The sequence below is a fragment of the Prionailurus bengalensis genome, chromosome C1 (genome assembly GCF_016509475.1).
Source record: "Prionailurus bengalensis isolate Pbe53 chromosome C1, Fcat_Pben_1.1_paternal_pri, whole genome shotgun sequence".
Lineage (NCBI taxonomy): Eukaryota > Metazoa > Chordata > Mammalia > Carnivora > Felidae > Prionailurus > Prionailurus bengalensis.
This window is the reverse complement of record NC_057345.1, coordinates 201002962-201022836: the sequence shown is the minus strand read 5'-3', so window position 1 is coordinate 201022836 and position 19875 is coordinate 201002962. Positions and strand designations below refer to the sequence as shown.

The following is a 19875-nucleotide window of genomic DNA, read 5'->3' as shown; positions in this document are numbered from 1 at the left end:
GGTTCCTATAATATAACCTCTAATTAATGACCATCCCGACAGCCATTCCTGCACCAACCGACCTGAAGTTCACCCAGGTTACACCAACAAGCCTGACCGCCCAGTGGACAGCGCCCAATGTTCAGCTCACTGGATATCGAGTGCGGGTGACCCCCAAGGAAAAGACTGGACCAATGAAAGAAATCAACCTTGCTCCTGACAGCTCATCTGTGGTTGTATCAGGACTCATGGTATGCAGTGCCCTTTTTCATGGGAATAAAACAAAGTTGACCCTTGAGCAATATAGATGTGATCTGTGTGGGTCCACTTATATATGCTGATTTTTTTATAGTACAGTACTATAAATTTATTTTCTCTTCTTTATGATTTTACTAATAACATTTTTTTTCTCTAGCTTACTTTATTATAAGAGTATAGTATATAATGCAAATAACATACAAAAATATGTGGTGATCAACTGCTTATCAGTAAGGCTTCTGGTCAATAGGGGGCTATTACTAGTCAAGTTTGGGGGGCAGTCAAAGGTTATAAACAGATTTTCAACTGGGCAGGGGGGTTGGCACCCCTAACCCTTGCATTGTACAAGGATCAATTGTAATCATCTCTTACACATTTTAAGGTGGTGAAGATAAAATATCATAATAAATCTATTGTGTTTTGGTGCCTCTGCCACCAAATAATTTTCTTGTAATTCTGTATCTGAATTATCTATAGCGATGTAAGCTTTTCCAGATGACTCTCTCGGACAGAATTTTATAAACAGCTTTGGATATTGCACAGCTCTTTAAATGTATTCTGTTTACTTTAAAAGATTGTGTGTATGTGTGTGTTGAGGGGGGCAATTCATATATCCATAGGCTGAATCCATAAATCCATTTTGGTTATGCATTTTTTGAGCTCTTTTATCTTGGCAAGGAGTATTCTCCAGTGTGTACCAATCCAGCCTGACTCTCCCTTCATTGAAACATTTTTAATCCTTCTAGATAATCATGTGGAAAACTAGCCAGGAGTCTAGGATATGGATGGACTTCTTAACATAAGGCCAGTTTCAGGAGAAATGACAGAAAGAGGGTTCTGAGATAGAGTAGAGTGTTCTTTCTGCCTCTCGGTGGTCAGAAAAATTCATGATTGGCACCTGTCAGATCATAAAGGAGAAAAACAGGCCAATACCTGCTTTCCCCACTTTGTATCAGCTTTGTATCAGTGTAAGTATGTAAGTTAAAGCTTACTTGGTGTTGATCCCTAAGCACATTTTTATTTTTTTTTTTTAATTTTTTTTTTTCAACGTTTATTTATTTTTGGGACAGAGAGAGACAAAGCATGAACGGGGGAGGGACAGAGAGAGAGGGAGACACAGAATTGGAAACAGGCTCCAGGCTCCGAGCCATCAGCCCAGAGCCTGACGCGGGGCTCGAACTCACGGACCGCGAGATCGTGACCTGGCTGAAGTCGGCCGCTTAACCGACTGCGCCACCCAGGCGCCCCCCTAAGCACATTTTTAAATTCATGTAATTAACACGTCCTGTTGATCATCTGCAGTGCGGGAATAAAACTCATCTAGGAATTTATGGCTCTGTGGGTTTTGCTAGTTTATTTTTTCTTTTATAACCATTGTGGTTTTCTAATGCTGTAGTGAAAATGCCTCGGTTTCAGTAGATCACGTTACTAAAACTTACCGTGTCCTCCTTTCTAGGTCGCCACCAAATATGAAGTGAGCGTCTATGCCCTTAAGGACAGTTTGACAAGCAGACCAGCTCAGGGAGTCGTCACTACTCTGGAGAGTGAGTAATCAGGCATTTTAATGTCGACAGATATTCTGCATAAGCAAAAATGAAAGAATGGTAAATGGTTTTCTAGATCACCAAATTCACAGAAGCATTCGCAATATGGAAACTGATTTGCTTGCCCATCTTTTTGACTGCCTACAGTCACCTTTTATGCCCTCCAGAAAGTGGTGTACTGGCACATAAATGGAATCACTTCAAAATGTGATAATGTTAGTGTTATGAACTAGGACTTACATTTAGTTTATGCTCTAGTTGTTGGAAATTGTCTTCATAAATCTGTGGAGGCTAGACACATGGACTTCTGCTGTACCTTAACAGTACAATAAGTATTGGACAAAATTGGGTCAAAATTCTAGTTTTGTGCCATATCAATAATTTATAGTATGCTCTTTCAAAAATCACATAAAGTATCAAAATTTCCTATTCTATAAAATACAGTTTCCATTGCATATGTTGAGAGAAAAAAATGAAGGCTTATAAAAAGGACAAAATACTAGCAATACTATATATGTTATTGCTGGCTGGCCATATCATTGTAACTCCTACCACCCATATTTTATGTTAGAATAAATTAGTAATTTTAATACTTACTAAGATATTTGTAGATACTGTAAAGTCAGACTCAGAAACCACTGGTAATATCTGCAAAGGTTTTTAGTTTTGCAAAAAAAAAAAAAAAAAAAAAAAAGCATGACAGGTGAATCTTTTCATACTTTCTAATTACTGTCAACCTTTCTCTCTGGATGCAGGGGAAAATCTACACATTATTAGTTATTCATAGAAATGGATATATCTGGTGTATAATAAAGAAACATTTTAAAATATCAAAACCTTACCTAAATGAGTCAGCTGGGCGCTAATCTCCAGTTGTGATTTGTGCAGATGTCAGCCCTCCAAGAAGGGCCCGTGTGACTGATGCTACGGAGACCACCATCACCATCAGCTGGAGAACCAAGACTGAGACAATCACTGGCTTCCAAGTTGATGCCATCCCAGCAAACGGCCAGACTCCAATTCAGAGAACCATTAAGCCAGATGTCAGAAGCTACACCATCACAGGTCAGGGAACTCACTGGACTGATCACGTTTGTTGATGCTACTAATGACATAAATTAGCTTCTCAGTTACTCTACCACTTGCAATGATTAAATTTACTGTCAGTGTTTTACAATAATCCAGATATAATATTTAAAAACTCACTTTCATACTATGATTAGAAATAATTGTATTCTGTGAATGCCTGATTTTGTCTAATGTTTGCCAAAGAAATGGCACAAGTTCCGTTTATTAAATTTAACCTTTCATCAATGTATCCTTTCTTATATAAAAAAATATATATAACATAATGCTTAAAACCAAAAGAAACTAAATAATGGCATACAGTTCGTAACATTAATATTGATTATAAAACATAATTAAATTTTAAAAAGCAAACAACACTACTTCATAAAAATCAAAGTGGTAGTCTGAGAATGTTCAATATCTGGGTCAATTTAGGTCTGGTTACCAGCCAGTGACTGATTACAATAAGAGAAAACACACTCAGCAGGTGCTCGCCCCTTATTCTCCAAGACGACCACTTCTAATAGCATTTTTTTAACTTTAAAATGTATTTTAGCCAATATCTTTGTATGCATCAGTGATTTTCTTTTGAGATATGTTTCTTATTAGCACCCATGCCACGCTCTAATTTACTGCTCAAACGTGGTCTGTATGGGATGGTAGAGGAACTATGAAAATTACACAGGAGTTTGAAAATTCTCCTAAAAATTTAAGATCAGATAAAAAGCATCTGTTTACAAATCACAGGTTTACAACCCGGCATGGACTACAAGATCTATTTATACACCCTGAATGACAATGCTCGGAGCTCTCCTGTGGTCATCGATGCCTCCACTGGTAACTACTTTTTTTTTTTTTTTTGTAACTACTTTTTTACTGAAGAAATGCCATCAACTTATAGGTGATCAGTGATGTGAGCTTAAGAAACAAAAATGAGACTGACGTATTGCAGATCACAAGTGAATCATTTTTATAGTTCTAGAACTCTCAGATTCTCTCAAGTCTGTTGATAAGGGAGGGAAAGGAGTGTGGGAATAATTTCCTTGCTTACTCACTTTCTTAGAGACTTAATTTTGTTTTCTTTTAGCCATTGATGCACCATCCAATCTGCGTTTCCTGGCCACCACACCCAACTCCTTGCTGGTATCATGGCAGCCACCCCGTGCCAGGATTACTGGTTACATCATCAAGTATGAGAAACCTGGGTCCCCTCCCAGAGAAGTGGTCCCTCGTCCTCGCCCTGGTGTCACAGAGGCTACTATTACTGGTATCGGGGTTTCCATGTTGCTATTTTCCTCCAGACTCCCTAGGACACACAAAGCACTTAGCAGATCCCAACTATGCCTTTGATGCTGTATCACGAGAACAAGAAGCCCTGTTTCTGATACCTTCAAAAAGCATTCTCTGTGGAAGAGCTGTAGAGCTCAATACATCTGAAAATACAGGAATTCATGAAAATGCAGTAATTCTAATACTGTCATCATGGCATAACTAGATTTATTGGCTGTATGTTTGCCAAATACTTGTCAGTCCAGTCCTAGAAAAAGACATTTTTCAAAACAAACTAATTGTGATCCTGTCCTCCCATGAGCTCCCTAAAGATCTGATGATCTTACAGGACTTGCCAGAATGCCACCTGCCATTGCCCTCATTGCCCAGTTTCACAGACTAGGTCTTGAGGCAAAGTGATTCCCAACCACCCATATTGGGGAGAATGCCTGGAATGGAGAATAAGAGTTGTGCATTTCAGTGGGAAAGATCATAAGCCTCTGGTATTATTTTTGTTCCAGGGGATTAAAATTTTAAACTATCTACAGGATATCATCTGGATTTTAAAATACTGTGGAACACAGAGAAACCAGAAAGAGATGCTGCTTTTTTAGAAACTTTGGAGGAAGGAAAATAGAATTAGATGTGGAAGGAGTTGAATTGGATACTTCCTACAGGGACCACACAAAGATTGGCGGCTTTCTCTTACAGAGTACTTACCTATAGTCTAACTTTTCATTGATCCTGTCACTGAGGACCAACTGGTTATTAGGCCTAAGTAGATTCATGTATACAATCTGCAGTGATCTCCCCCAAATGTGTATTCCACCAGTGGTTTATGATGCTGATAGACTTTCTTGAATTCAAAAGGGCAAACAAGACCATGTGTTAAAGGAATACCCACAAAAAATTAGCATAAACATGTTTACTTGGTGTCGGATTTGGTAGGAAAATTATTAATTATTAATTTGCCAAGTGGTCATCCTATGTGGAGTATTTGGGTTTTGCGGGAAAAAGGTGAAGTCTGTTTTACTTTTCAGGAGGCCAAAGGCCAGCTAGAGAGAGGATGCTTGCTCCCCAGTAGCATCAACTTCCATTTGACTAGCTGAGCATACAGACTTTAATGTGATGATCTGTCCTTCCTTCAGGTCTGGAACCAGGGACCGAGTATACCATCCAAGTCATTGCCCTCAAGAACAACCAGAAGAGTGAGCCTCTGATTGGAAGGAAAAAGACAGGTAAAGGGCACCTTCTGGGTAGGAAGATAATCAAGACAAAACTAATTATAAGTGATAAATTTTGCTGTGAAAAGGTTCTCGAGGTTTTGATACCTTTCTCCTGGAAATTGTTTCTTAAACAGCTTAGCATGTATATTGTGCTCTTTGTTATCATGAATAACCTAACATAATCGGCAACATTCAGTTTTCTTTTTTTTTTAAACATTTTTTTTTTCAACGTTTATTTATTTTTTTGGGACAGAGAGAGACAGAGCATGAACGGGGGAGGGGCAGAGAGAGAGGGAGACACAGAATCGGAAACAGGCTCCAGGCTCTGAGCCATCAGCCCAGAGCCTGACGCGGGGCTCGAACTCGCGGACCGCGAGATCGTGACCTGGCTGAAGTCGGACGCTTAACCGACTGCGCCACCCAGGCGCCCCCAGTTTTTTTTTTCTTAGCCAGTCAATATAAAGCCTTCTATTCACTTTTCAAAAATGTAAGCCAGTTATTAAAATGTAAAAAGCAGGTTGCTATTACTGCTCTTCTTTTATACCTTCTGTTGAAGTTAATGTTAAACAAACAAAAAACAAAAAAGTAGGGAGAATAATCCTTCCTATTTGTCTTTATTTATTATTTGGTTTCTGAAACTTGAGCTAAATAATTTTTTCAACTTTATGATTCCAATTTCAGTTTAATTTGAAGAAAATGCTATATTTACGCTGATAGGAGAGTTTTAGAAATAAACATGTATGTATATTTATCATTTCAATTCATGAAAAACTGTTGAGTCAAACCTCTGGAATTCTCATACTTCAGATGCTGAAATAATTAGTCTGGATTCTAGTCCTTATAACATGATTCTCAAATGAAAAAAAGAAGAAAAAAGGCTGCACATTTCAGTTCCATTAGGCTTAATTTGAGCAGAAGCAGCTTCTATGGGGCTCAGCGGTTCAAAGCTTTATGTGTATGATAAACTCATACGAACGCTTTTTCATTCTTAAACTATAAAGAAACCTTTGAGAAAAATCATAAAGATTTCTTTTTGGAAAAAGTGTTTTGTGATTTAAGAACTGCTAATTTTCTAAGGGCTTTGATCAGATTGATAGAGTCATTGTTGCCTGAATTGATAACGACTACTGCTGCTACTTTTGGGAGCTTAACACGCTTTGCTTTTTTGGCTCTAACCTCTCTCGGCTAGATGAGCTTCCCCAACTGGTAACCCTTCCACACCCCAATCTTCACGGACCAGAGATCTTGGATGTTCCCTCCACAGTTCAAAAGACCCCTTTCATCAACCCTGGGTATGACACTGGAAACGGTATTCAGCTTCCTGGCACTTCTGGTCAGCAGCCCAGTGTTGGGCAACAAATGATCTTTGAGGAGCATGGTTTTAGGCGCACCACACCGCCCACAACGGCCACCCCTGTAAGGCATAGGCCAAGACCATATCCGCCGAATGTAAATGAGGAGATCCAAGTTGGTCATGTCCCCAGGGGAGACGTAGACCATCACCTCTACCCTCACGTTCTGGGACTCAATCCAAATGCCTCTACAGGACAAGAAGCTCTCTCTCAGACAACCATCTCTTGGACCCCATTCCAAGAAAGCTCTGAGTATATCATTTCATGTCATCCCGTTGGCATTGACGAAGAACCTTTACAGGTAATTGCTTTTCCTCTTTACTTCTGAGTTGCCTGGAAATAAGTAAGCTAGGTAACTGAAGTGACCAGAGCTCAACTATAAAGTGGCTCTATTTCTAGTACCTTTTAGAAAGGTGCCAGGCGTAAGCCCTGATTCTTCTTTTTAAAATCTCAGGATGCCTTACTTTGGGGGATGTGCCAAAAAGTATCATTAGCTTTTGTTTAGTAGAGAAAATAAAAGAACTTCTATTATTCTCACACATTTAAGGCTCCTTAGTAATATGGACAAAAAATTACCTGAGAAAAGACAGATCAATATTCTGCCTGAACTTACATTTGTGCAAGAAGGGCTAAAATGCCATCCTTGGGACACCTGGCTGGCTCAGTAGGAAGAGTATGTGACTCTTGATCTCGGGGTCGTGAGTTCGAGCCTCACATAGAGTGTACAGATTACTTAAAAATGAGATCTTTATAAATAAATAAATAGCCACCTTATAGTTTGTCCATGAAGAATCCCATTATCTACAATATGTCTAAGGAGAAGGAACTTAAGTGAAGCCGTGCATATCAGCTGTTACAAGCGATGGATTCTCTAAAACTTTTGTTCTTTGTCTTGCTGGTATCAATTTTTATTGTGTTCTTATTTTTAGAAAGTGGAAGAGTTAAAAAACAAAAACAAAAACAAAAGAAACTAACCACACTGTGAAAGTTTCATGAGCTTAGAAACATGAGTTTGAGGATTTGCCAAAACGCTTTAAGGCCCCCATCTGGGGGTCACATGCCACCTTGCATAGGATGAACAGATCTCCCTCATGGCACAGTGTCCACATTTTATGTGAAATGGGGTGGTGAGGGTTTCCAGTGGGCTTACACAGACCTGCGATTACAGCAGGACGAAGAAGAGCCTGCCTATTAAATTACTGAGGGCTCCCGATAACTAGGGAGCACAGAGGGTAGATTTTTGGCAGGTCAAATAAAAAAGATGGCCTCTCCCCCAAGTTCCATTTCTCTCTACGGCTGGTGTGAGACCTTTCCACCGTCCTTCCTTGTTTGCTTTATTTACGTAGCGCAGGTTACTGATAAGAGAATAGGGCAAGTCACATGAATTCCTCACTATAACGCTCTTTCCGTCACTTTGGATGTGCCGATAATTGCAGTTCCGAGTTCCTGGAACTTCGGCCAGTGCCACCCTGACAGGCCTCACCAGAGGGGCCACCTACAACATCATAGTGGAGGCACTGAAAGACCACAAGAGGCACAAGGTTCGGGAGGAGGTCGTTACCGTGGGCAACTCTGGTACGTGCATGCCTGGTTACTCAGGCACAGGCTCCCCTCTGGACTATCCCAGAGACGCTTTTTCTCTTGACTGAATGTTCCTTTGTCGCTGTTGTCTTTTAACTTTGGGAGGTAATGCCATTAAGTAAATGAGCAACTTTAAATGCAATGATTTTTCCCTCATGATATCCAACTATCTTTGTAAAATGCATCTACAAATAGTTTCAAACAGTGTATGATAATAGACCTGGAAGGGACCTCAAATATTATTTAGTCCAACATTTTGACTACCTGCCAGTGAGTATCTGAATTGATACAGGGCACAAGTCTCCTGATCTCTTTTCCCAGGCCCTCTGCATCTCACCATGTTGCTGCCTCTTCAGGGATTTTTAAGTACTGGAACTGATTACCTGTAAAGGAAATTCCCTATCTGCAAACATTAGCGACTGCTGTTTTTGTTCCTCATGTAAAATGCTGCCAACATAGCCCCCTTCTGTTCAAGGAGCTCCCTTAGTCCAGTGTTATTTCAGTTTCTTTTTCTGATTACATAGGCCCAAAGCTGAAATAGAGGTTAAACGGTCACCGACATCTCTTTGTAGCACTTGCAAAGTCCTCTTAAGCCAGTAGTGTATCACCTGCCTTTTCAACCTGCATCAGCTGAAGATTCACCAAGGAACATGAGATAGGGAATAATCGAAACCATGAACCTTCCATCTTCCCACCAGAGGGTTCTCTATCCCACATCAGCAGGGAGTGCTAAATTCTATCACTGTCAAGGGACGGGCTTTATTCCAGGGTCAGCTGCCGAATGTGTAGTACACAGATGACCATGCTACTTTACGTGTATAAATGCCTGTGAATTTAAGCAGTTGACTATTTGGTGGGGGGATCGTTTTGTGCTTGTTGTGTTATGTATCCATGGTAATGCATGCCTTCTGCCTTGCGTGGTTTTACTAGTGGGGAGCCACATGAAAGGAATTTTCAAAAGCACAGAGGTCTTTGTGCTTTTCCACATCATTTTTTTTTTTCTTTAAGATTCCATCTCCATAACTTAAGTCAGGTGGAATTTTAACTCCTGGCTATTTTTAGGAGGGTTACCGAAATCCCTAGTAACACTTCAGTTTCCTTTCATTTCTCTTTCCAACCCAGTATCCCCAGCAGCAGTATTCTGCATTCTAGCCAGGTTCTCCTGGCTTTTAGACATGTCAGACTTCTTAGTTTCTTTCAAACTCTAGTTTCTTCCAGGGTGATGCCTTTTAAACTATTAGCCACTTGAAATATCTATTGCTTTTGAGATTTTGATGTTTGCACTATAAAAAGAAATAGACCCGGTGGGATTCAAAGTCACCGAAGTTAGTTTATTTAATTTTTAGAAAATCATTGGAAGCATGCTTTGTTTGCACAGATTAAGTTTTCTCAAAACATAAAGACCAAGATCTGAGGCAACATGAAGAGACCTCATTACTCATTCCTGAGTCGTTCATATCCCTTGCTTTCTCTTATTTGAAACAGTTGATTTTATTGCTAAAGTGAAACAGTCCTACTACTATGATAATAATGTACAGAACCTAGGATTTTTGCACTATTTTTGCACGGTTATGCAAAGCAAAGGCTGCAATAATAAAAGTGAATATTGCATTCTAATGGTATATAAGAATGCCTGAGACTTTTGCATTAAAAGCAAAAGATGCTCTCAGGGGCACCTGGGTGTCTCAGTCAGTTAAGCATCTGACTTCAGCTCAGGTCATGATCTCGCAGTTTGTGAGTTCAATCCTCGCATCGGGCTCTTTGCTGACAGCTCAGAGCCTGGAGCCTGCTTCAGATTCTGTGTCTCCCTCTCTTTCTGCCCCTCACCTGCTCACTCACTCTCTCTCTCAAAAATAAATAAACATTAAAATAAATAAATAAAAAGCACAAGCAAAAGATGCTCTCTAATATTTTTTACTTGTTGAGCACTTTCTAAGTGTTAGCAATGGACCAGTGCTTTGAATTCATGCTATATATCCTTCACAAGATCCTGAGCAGGTAGATATATTTTTATTAGTATCCCCGTGTTGCAGGTGAAGGAAGTAAGACAGAGAAATGCAAAGTAACTAGCGTAAGGTCCCTCAGGTACTCCTGGAGAGACAGTCCAGCCTCTGCGTCCCGCTCAGGTTCTGAACTAGCTTAAAATGCCTTGAGATGTGTTCCATGTTTTGCCAGAAATGAGGATTTTTTAGAAGTGATGGCAAAAATGAAATGTGGGCTCCTTTTAAGGTGCTTGGGCAAGTGTTCACCGGCAGCATCTAAGCACTATTAGAGCAGCTGATGCATTGGGTAGAACAGAGGCATGTTTCTAAATGCTGCTGGGATTTCTGGTTTAGACTAAGTCATTATAACCGTAATTCAGTTTTCTCCTTATGCTCCAAAACCACCAATAAGATGTCTTTTCTTTTTCTTTTTCCTCCTTTTCTTCATGTAGTCGACCAAGGCCTAAACCAACCTACAGGTGACTCGTGCTTCGACCCCTACACGGTTTCCCATCATGCCGTCGGAGAGGAGTGGGAGCGGCTGTCTGAATCTGGCTTTAAGCTCTCGTGCCAGTGCTTGGGCTTTGGCAGTGGGCATTTCAGATGTGACTCATCTAGTGAGTAGCTTGCTTTGTCCATCTCCTCCAGTTCCAGGCGTTAGCACAGTGTGCCAAGCAAGCATGTTTGGTAGACAAGGGCTCTTCCAAACATGAAGCAAATGAGGGGAGACTGCTGGCCTCAAAGTAACATTTTGCATCATAAAAAATGATGGGAAATTTTACTTGTTGACTCCTGCCTCATTTCCAGGGTTATGGGGCAATATGACTATTAATTAAGAATATATTTGTGATGATAATGTGATTTTTTTACAAAAATTTTCTGTTAAGATACTAAAGTCAAATTCTCCGGAGCCAAGTCTAATGAAGAATAGAAGAGATGTGAAGGAATCCCAAATCTTTTTTAATCTTTAATGTTGAGTGAGCTCAGAGGTGAACATTTATGCTCATGTTCTCTTTCAACACACACCAAACATACACATATCATAATATATACACACTCTCACGCATACACACCCTCGTATTACACATCCATGTACACACATCAGGTAGTTTGAATCTTGCCATGTAATGTAGAGAGAACAGATACTCATCTCTACATAATTAAGAATCGACTTCATTTGAAATATATTTGAGTTTCAAACTATAAAAAGATTGTAATATTTTTAATTATACTTTCAGTTAAAATGATCCTAGAAATGACTTATTATGCTTTGAGATTTAACATTAGAATTTACAAAACTCTCATTTCTGCGTTTTTGTTTTTTTGTTTTTTTGTTTTTTTTTTTAGGGGATGTGATTATTATGGACAGTTGGTTTCTTTCTATAGGTGTTAACCATTATGGCTTATAAACGAGCCTCCTACAAGACATATCCAGAAGTTGTATTTGGGGAAATCCAACATAATAGATTTTTAAGAGATTTTCAGACTAAAATGTGAAGTGGTTTAATTCAGACTAACATATGAAGACAACTAATTTTTTTCAATGCAGGCTGGTGTGCTTGACCATCTGAAAATGGAAAGATGGAGCAGGTGTGCCCTATGCCGTTTAGTAGGAGTTGGAGGTTTTAGCATTTGGCATCATTTAGGTGGCTCTTCATTTCTGACACTGAACTATTTTAGGTTTGTATATTTATTACCAAGCTAAGTACTTAGGCGCAACTGTGGGAGCAGAGCTATAAGGATTTATGTGATGCTTTGGCCCAACTCACATGTCCTTTGCTTATATGTCGTAATTGCCAAAGTAAGGAGTGACCGACTTGATAAAAGGGAAGAACTGGTATGCTGTTATACACACTTCTGACGTGTGTTTTGTTTTGGAGATTAAAGACACCTTTTATGTGTAGTAAAGATATAGCACTGTGACTTTTAGATGCTCCTCAGAAGCAGCCTTGTTTGTAGGGATAATAACCAGTGATCTATCATTTTGTTTGTTTTTGTTTTGTTTTGACACACAGGCCTATTCGTTTACCCTTTCCATTTACAAGAAACAGGCTGTGACTCGTGGAAACCAGCTGAGCTTTGTTTTTTGGTTAATAGAACTACTTTGTATCCAGGTTCTCTGCAAATCCAAAAAGTGACTTTTCATCTATGATCCATTCCCAAAAGACTATTTAAATCCTACTTTGGTTTCCAGTAATTTTAAACCTTAAGAGTGAGAATGCAGATGAAGGTCACTGACAATTCTTGTGACATGATTTTGGCGGAATACATCGCGTCTTAAAATATCCTAGAAAATGCGAAACTGTAAAGATAATATTTTTAAATCCAACCCAAAACTGGTTTGTCATGGAGATCATGACTTTCAACTTTTCTTGCCACTCCTTCCAGGTTGCCTGGCGTTCGAAATCCTGTGACGTGTCCCAGCTCACACACTGTCTTGCGAGTCAGAACACCCTGGTAACTCTCTGCCTCTGACTTTCCCCACCCTGCAGAATGGTGCCATGACAATGGCGTGAACTACAAGATTGGAGAGAAGTGGGATCGTCAGGGGGAGAATGGCCAGATGATGAGCTGCACCTGTCTTGGAAATGGAAAAGGAGAATTCAAGTGTGATCCTCGTACGTTGCCACACATCATTTTTAGTGGCTTATTAAGCACTCCCACTTTTATTACTGAGCTGCAGCTCTCATTCACAGAAATGATTGGAGACTTTAGGTCTCCTTGAGGAGTGAGCAGTGGGTTTGTTAATCTTTTGATTTGGGAAAGTGGAGACAAGCTTCAAAAACGAGCCAGGATTTAATGTTATTACAGGGCACATGAGCACTTTTCCTCAGTATTTTGACCATAAGCTGCAGTGAAATACTACAAGAAAGCTTTATGGTTCTTTAGATTCAACTTTTAAAATACGAACCTTATCCAGTTTATCAGAGTTAGTTTCTGGAAGTGCTGCCCTAAGATCTATACAGCAGTACCTCTCCTAACAATGGTTTTCACAAACATGTAGGATTTCGGCTGTGATGATGCAAATTTGGGAGAGAAATAGAACCCACCCTCTTTAGGAAGGTGAGGTAGGTCTGTATTATTCTCAGTCTTACATGAGCTTCTGAATTGTGTCTCCACGCAGATGAGGCAACGTGCTATGATGATGGGAAGACATACCATGTAGGAGAACAGTGGCAGAAGGAATATCTTGGTGCCATTTGCTCCTGCACATGCTTCGGAGGCCAGCGGGTAAGGCCAGCCTCCCTCTAATTTAAATAAGACAAAGAGGGGGCTCCTGCACTGGGGATTAAGAGGTCAGCTTCCTGTGTGTGTGCTGTACACAAAGGTGTGGTAGTGCCCGTTATGAAAGTAGAAACACCTCATTTCCTGTTGGCACATAGCTGCCAACGTTAGGCCCCTCTACACCCCTTCCCAGCTCTCCCCTCCGTGGCAGCCCCAGCCCTTCTTCTCACACCTACTATTCTCGGGCTGTCTCAATTCTTCATCTTAAATAAGTGTTTTGTTTTTTTTTTTAATTTTTTTTTTCAACGTTTATTTTATTTTTGGGACAGAGAGAGACAGAGCATGAACGGGGGAGGGGCAGAGAGAGGGAGACACAGAATCGGAAACAGGCTCCAGGCTCCGAGCCATCAGCCCAGAGCCCGACGCGGGGCTCGAACTCACGGACAGTGAGATCGTGACCTGGCTGAAGTCGGACGCTTAACCAACTGCGCCACCCAGGCGCCCCTTAAATTAAAGTGTTAAATGCTGCACAGCACTGGGCCTCTAGATCCATTCTGATAGATAGGTGTCCCCGTGGCATTGCTGTTAAATATTCTGAATAACATCCTGGACCTAAGAAATTACCACTTTCTTGTATCCTCTCTCAATCCAGTAATAGATCCCTGCTGTTGGTCTAGCACTGTGCTTCAGGAATATGGGACAGAGGGAAGGAGAAATGGTCCTGGCTTTTCACGATATATTTGGAAACATTAAATTAGCATACACTGAAAGTCAAGCTGATTAAGTTTCTTAGTGAGTCTGACAAATACTTTCCAGGTAGGCTGGAATCAGCAAGAAAGTTTCCATGGAATGAGAAACATGAACTGGCTGGGGTTTAGGATGTTTCGTTTTTTGTTTTTTTAAGTTTATTTATTTATTCTCAGAGAGAGCGTGTGAGTGGGGAGAGGCAGAGAAAGAGGGAGAGAGGGAGAATCCCAAGCAAGCTCCATGTGGTCAGTGCACAGAGCCCAGCGTGGGGGCTCGAACTCACAAAACCTGAGCCAAAATGAAGAGTCAGACGCCTAACCGACTGAGCCACCCAGATGCCCCTAGATTGTTTAAAATAGGTTGAGGGAAGAGGAGGAAGCAGAGAGACCAGAGTAAAGCACCTGAGAAGGGAAGGGGCTGGCATATGTGGGGTCCAGGGAGCCACCCGTCTACAGAGCGTCTTATGGTAACAAATCAGATGAGAAGAAGGGGAAGCCACTTATGGAAAGGCTTGGAATTCCATCATTTAAACTGGAACTTCTCAACCATTTCAAGTTTATTTATTGAGACAGAGAGCATGTGCGCGTGTGCACGTAGGGGAGGGGCAGAGAGGGAGAGAATCCCAAGCAGGCTTCATGCTGACAATACAGAGCCTGACTCAGGCTCAAACCCGCGAACCGTGAGGTCATGACCTGAGCCGAAATCAAGAGTCAGACACTTAACCAACTGAGCCACCCAGGGGCCCCTCAACCATTTCTAGTCTGTGCTCTACCTCAGTATGACAGAAAATGCTGTGCTTTTCTCTAATATTATTTGAAATTTCAAAATAAAATGGTTCTTATAACTCACAAGCCATGAAACATAACACTCCTTTTATTTTCAATGAAAACACACCCTCTCCAACAGCTCCTCACATTCTGATACAATGAAGAGCCTGCTCCCCACCCCAGGGTAAGATTCACTGGTTGATGCCTTTGGTATTAGCCAACTGTAGGTGCCCAAGAAGAAAAGGAACATGATGAAAATGGTTTTTAGAAAGGCAGGGAAGGGTCTTCGGGTGTCTGCCTCTGTCCCCACCTGAGGACCTGAGCTCATGGAAAGTATTCTGACCTCCTCCCTCTGATGGAGGGAACCTGTGGAGGTGCTCACTGTCTCTCATTAAACAAAGACTGTGATCATAGAACTCAGGCATTTCTGGTAAGTGGTTGGTATAGAAATGTGTGATGGAAAGTTAATTTTTAGACTGTGGTCTCACTTCAGCATCTCCTCATTATTTATGCACATGAAATCTTTCATTTGTGACACCTGTACTGTTCTAAAGAAAGTGCTAAATGAAACACTAAAGACAGCAGTAGAAACTGTTACATTTTTATGTGTGTAGAAGCCAGATTCAGTGATTCTGTAAGTAGGTATTTACCTGTATTAGGTATTAGGAGGAATATGCTTTTTTATAAGTTTTATTGAGAGAGAGCAGGGGAGAGGCAGAGAGAGAGGGACAGAGACAATCCCAAGCAGGCTTTGTACCACCAGCGCAGAGCCCAACATGGAGCTCGAACTCCCAAACTGTGAAATCATGACCTGAGCCGAAATCAAGAGTCAGATACCTAACCTACTGAGCCATCCAGGCGCCCCGGGAATATACTTTTTAATGGAGAAATATGTCTGGAATATTTAAGTGACAGTAGAAGAAAGTGATTATATTATTTGAGGTTCTTTTGGTTATGAGAGGAAAGCTCAACTCAAGCTGATTTAGGCAAAAAAAGACTCACAAAGCTGAAGAGTCCAGGATCGACCAGCTTCAGAGCTGCTCCGGCAGTGGCATTCAGAGTCTCTCACTCTCTCATATGCTTTGTCCCTTTGTATTGGCTTTGTTTTCTAGAAACTCCTGCTGATAGTGAGAAAGATGACCTCTGTCAGCTCCATGTTTATCACCTACAGGCTTAGGAGCAACAACGAAAAAGAACCTGTTCCCTAACATTTCTAGCAAAACTCTCAGGGAGGAGTCTCAGTGGCCCCGCTCCGTCCTGTTCCCATCTCTCATCCCGCGTCTGGCCAGATGAAAGGCTACAATACACACTAGGCATGGAAATTTAGGAAGAAGTGACAACAGATAGAGATGGCCAGGAGTCACACAGCTGGGTAGCAGTCCCAAATCCATCGGCAGTTCAGTACGAGGTTCTCCCACTTGCTCTGTGCAAGTAACTCTTTGGGCCTGAGTTTCCTTATCGGCAAAATGAGGGTGTTTGTCCCTGTGATCGCAAGTCCATTTTAAAAAGCTCTAGGATTCTAGGAAAACCTCTCTGTCTTCTAGTGCAGAAAGCTTACTTAGGAAGTTGGGACCGGAATGACTCTTAGCAGATGGGTGGGGTTTGAATAGGGAGAGAAGGGAGAACATTTCAGGAAAAGCATAAGTAGACAGGGGCAATTATAAGATATAAGCAATAAGCCCAAATGTATTCTACAAGTTGTAAATGCATAAAATCCTCATCTAAGCTCCCTCAGTGGTTAACCGCTTATAGCTTATACTTTGCCAACGTGGAAGACCTAAATTGTGATGCTCCCAGGTTATCATAAACCCCATCTGACTTCATGCCTGTGTTCTCTCAGGGCTGGCGCTGTGACAACTGCCGAAGACCAGGGGCTGAACCCGGTCACGAAGGCTCCACCGGCCACTACAACCAGTACTCGCAGAGATACCACCAGAGAACGAACACTGTACGTGCACCTGCACCTCGAGTGTTTCTTCCCTAAACGCAGTTAGACACCTAGTAGGGAGTCTCTTTCTGTAGCTACCTTTCTTCTGAATGAACCAAATATTTTTAATTTTTAAAAAACACCTTTTTTTAAAATATGAAATTTATTGTCAAATTGGTTTCCATACAATACCCAGTGCTCATCCCAATAGGTGCCCTCTTCAATACCCATCACCCACCCCCCCCTCCCTCCCACTCCCCATCAACCTTCGGTTTGTTCTCAGTTTTAAGAGTCTCTTATGCTTTGGCTCCCTCCCTCTTTTTTTTTTCTTCCCCTCATCCATGGTCTTCTGTTAAGTTTCTCAGGATCCACATAAGAGTGTGTACCCTATGACATAATTTAGGTTCAGACTTATTAAACTCTTAAACATCTCCTATTGCCCAGTATATTGATAAGTTCTTGAAGCTAAAAATCATCTATCTATAAGTAGTTGTCATAAAATCCTCCCCACCTTTTTTCTGTAACTTTACAGGATTTTTTTTTATAAATTTTTCTTCTATTTTAACAGAATGCTGCTTTTTTTTTTTTTCTTTCCTTTTCTGTTTTAACAGAATGTCAACTGCCCAATTGAATGCTTCATGCCTTTAGATGTACAGGCTGACAGAGAAGATTCCCGAGAGTGATATTTTCAATCCAGAGAAACAAGCATGGATTCTCTGCCAAGGTCCATCCAAACTGGAGTGATGTTAGCAGACCCCATCTTAGAGAGTTTCTTTCTTAAGCCCTTTGCTCTGGAGTGACTTCTCCAGCTTCAGCTCAACTCACAGCTTCTCCAAGCATCACCCTGGGAGTGTTTTGAGACTTTTCTCATAAATGGAAGCAGTACATCGCCTGTTCTGCTCCGAAGTATTCAATACCGCTCAGTATTTTAAATGAAATGATTCTAACTTGTGATTTGGTTTGGGATCAATAGGGAAGCATAGGCACCAACCGACATACAAAATGTATTGAAATGATATTCTCAAATTTTTAAGTAGGAAAGTTACCCAAACACTTCTGCTTCCACTTAACTGGCCTGCAGTATTGTAGGGACGGCATGTCCCTGTAACTGTGATATTTAAAATATCCACAGTATTCACCTTTTCCAAATGATTCTAGTAATGGTCTAGAAATATCTTTCTCTTACCTGTTATTTATCAATTTTTCCCAGTATTTTTATATGGAAAAAATTGTATTGAAGACACTTAGTATGCAGTTGATAAGAGGAATTTGGTATAATTATGGTTGGTGATTATTTTTTATACTGTATGTGCCAAAGCTTTACTACTGTGGAAAGACAACTGTTTAATAAAAGATTTACATTCCACAACTTGACTGTCGTGGCTTGAATGTCGTATAAAGGAATTTGGGGTAAAGAAGAATCCCCACAGATGTTCCTTTTCAGGGGCGCCTGGGTGGCTCAGTCAGTAAGTGTCTGATTTCAATTCAGGTCATGATCTCATGGCTCATGAGTTCAAGCCCTGTGATGGGGTCTGTGCTGACAGCTCAGAGCCTGGAGCCTGCTTGGAATTCTGTGTCTCCCTCTCTCTCTCTGCCCCTCCCCCACTCATGCTCTGTCTCTCTCTCAGAAATAAACAAAAAAAATTTTTTTTAATTAATGTTGTTTTTCAATTCAGCAAACATTGAAAAACCAATGATGTGTACAGCTTCCCCCTTGGCGATTTACATACAAAATTTTCTAAATCTGTCACTACAATAACAGATTCATTCTTATCATTTCATCTCTTCAGTAATGGAGCTAGTTTTATATTTCTGCTTTACCAGATTTCAGTGGACTCAAATATTTATTTAGCTTGCTAGCTGGTTCTTCAGAAGTGGGATTGAAAGAACCTTTGGTTGTTTTTTTCCAACTATCATTCTTCCTTCCCTCCCCTCTCCATGCCATCCTTCATTGAATAAACACCCATTCAAAGAGGTTACCTGCAAGGAAAACAAAAGGAGGCCAGTGATGTTAAAACTACTTGAACAGTATATCCTAGAGGAGTTCTGTCTTAAGGAGATGCTGTGATAGGAGAACCTCAACCCAGCTCTGCTTGCTTCCTGCCAGCTGACACTTTTGAGGTGCCCCAGCAGAGCGGGGAACAGAGTTTGCACACTCCTGACCTACAGAGACATCTCCTTTTCAGTTTAACTTTGGGGAAACAACAAAACGTTGAGATTGAATCTGGCATCTAAAACAGTAAATAATGGTGTTGGAAACAGCTGAATTCTAATTAGTTAAAAATTAGTAATTCATAATATACAAGAGATGGAAAACATTTTTTAAAGTTTATATTTGAAAGAGAGAGACAGCATGCATGCACACACGCGAGTGGGGGAGGGGCAGAGAGCGAGGGAGAAAAAATCTCAAGCAGGCTCCACACTGTCCTCGCAGAGCCTGACACGGGGCTCAATTCCAGAAACCGTGAGATCATGACAGGAGATCATGACTTGAGCCGAAATCAAGAGTTGGACACTTAACCGACAGCCACCCAAGTGCCTTTGGAAAACATTTTTTGTACACTGTTGAGTAACAGAAGAAAATATTTCAATAAATACTTGCCAATGAATATTAAGACTAAATACAGAAAGAGATTTCCTCAGGGTTCATTTGTTTAAAAAAAAAAACATCTCACATCTGAATTGATTTATGGTTTATAAAATGCCCTGACATTTAGTGTCTCAATGGGACAAGGTTTTACAGTCTAATTTTATAAAGAATGCAGCTCAGATCAGTTTTCCTTAGCAGGACATAGAAGCTAACCCTAGGTTTCTGTTTAACGTTCCTCATCTTTCAGCTTTATTAGGCCAGTAATGACCAAGACAGCAGCTCTGAATACATTTAAAAAAGAGAGAGAGATAAATCACAGAAGAAACAGATCATGGTGATATTAAGTGACTCTCTCATTTG

The 19875-nt window shown here is 40.7% G+C and overlaps 1 protein-coding gene across 14 annotated transcripts in view; it reads left to right on the top strand.

Annotated features, from left to right (window-relative positions):
- Positions 1–18294, top strand: part of FN1 (fibronectin 1) — a 70852-nt gene extending 52558 nt beyond the window's left edge. For 4 of the 14 annotated variants that reach the window (XM_043577740.1, XM_043577747.1, XM_043577741.1 and 1 more), the window contains 13 exons: positions 43–230; positions 1694–1781; positions 2670–2846; positions 3597–3686; positions 3937–4116; positions 5267–5356; positions 6534–6997; positions 8133–8271; positions 10712–10876; positions 12752–12877; positions 13384–13490; positions 16839–16946; positions 17537–18294. In XM_043577740.1, coding sequence (XP_043433675.1) covers positions 43–230; positions 1694–1781; positions 2670–2846; positions 3597–3686; positions 3937–4116; positions 5267–5356; positions 6534–6997; positions 8133–8271; positions 10712–10876; positions 12752–12877; positions 13384–13490; positions 16839–16946; positions 17537–17608 — 1994 coding nt within the window. In that variant the 3' untranslated portion in view covers positions 17609–18294. The remainder of the gene's footprint in view (positions 1–42; positions 231–1693; positions 1782–2669; positions 2847–3596; positions 3687–3936; positions 4117–5266; positions 5357–6533; positions 6998–8132; positions 8272–10711; positions 10877–12751; positions 12878–13383; positions 13491–16838; positions 16947–17536) is intronic. The other 10 variants (XM_043577752.1, XM_043577750.1, XM_043577749.1 and 7 more) reach the window with 3 other exon arrangements.
- The last annotated feature ends 1581 nt before the right edge of the window (positions 18295–19875 follow it).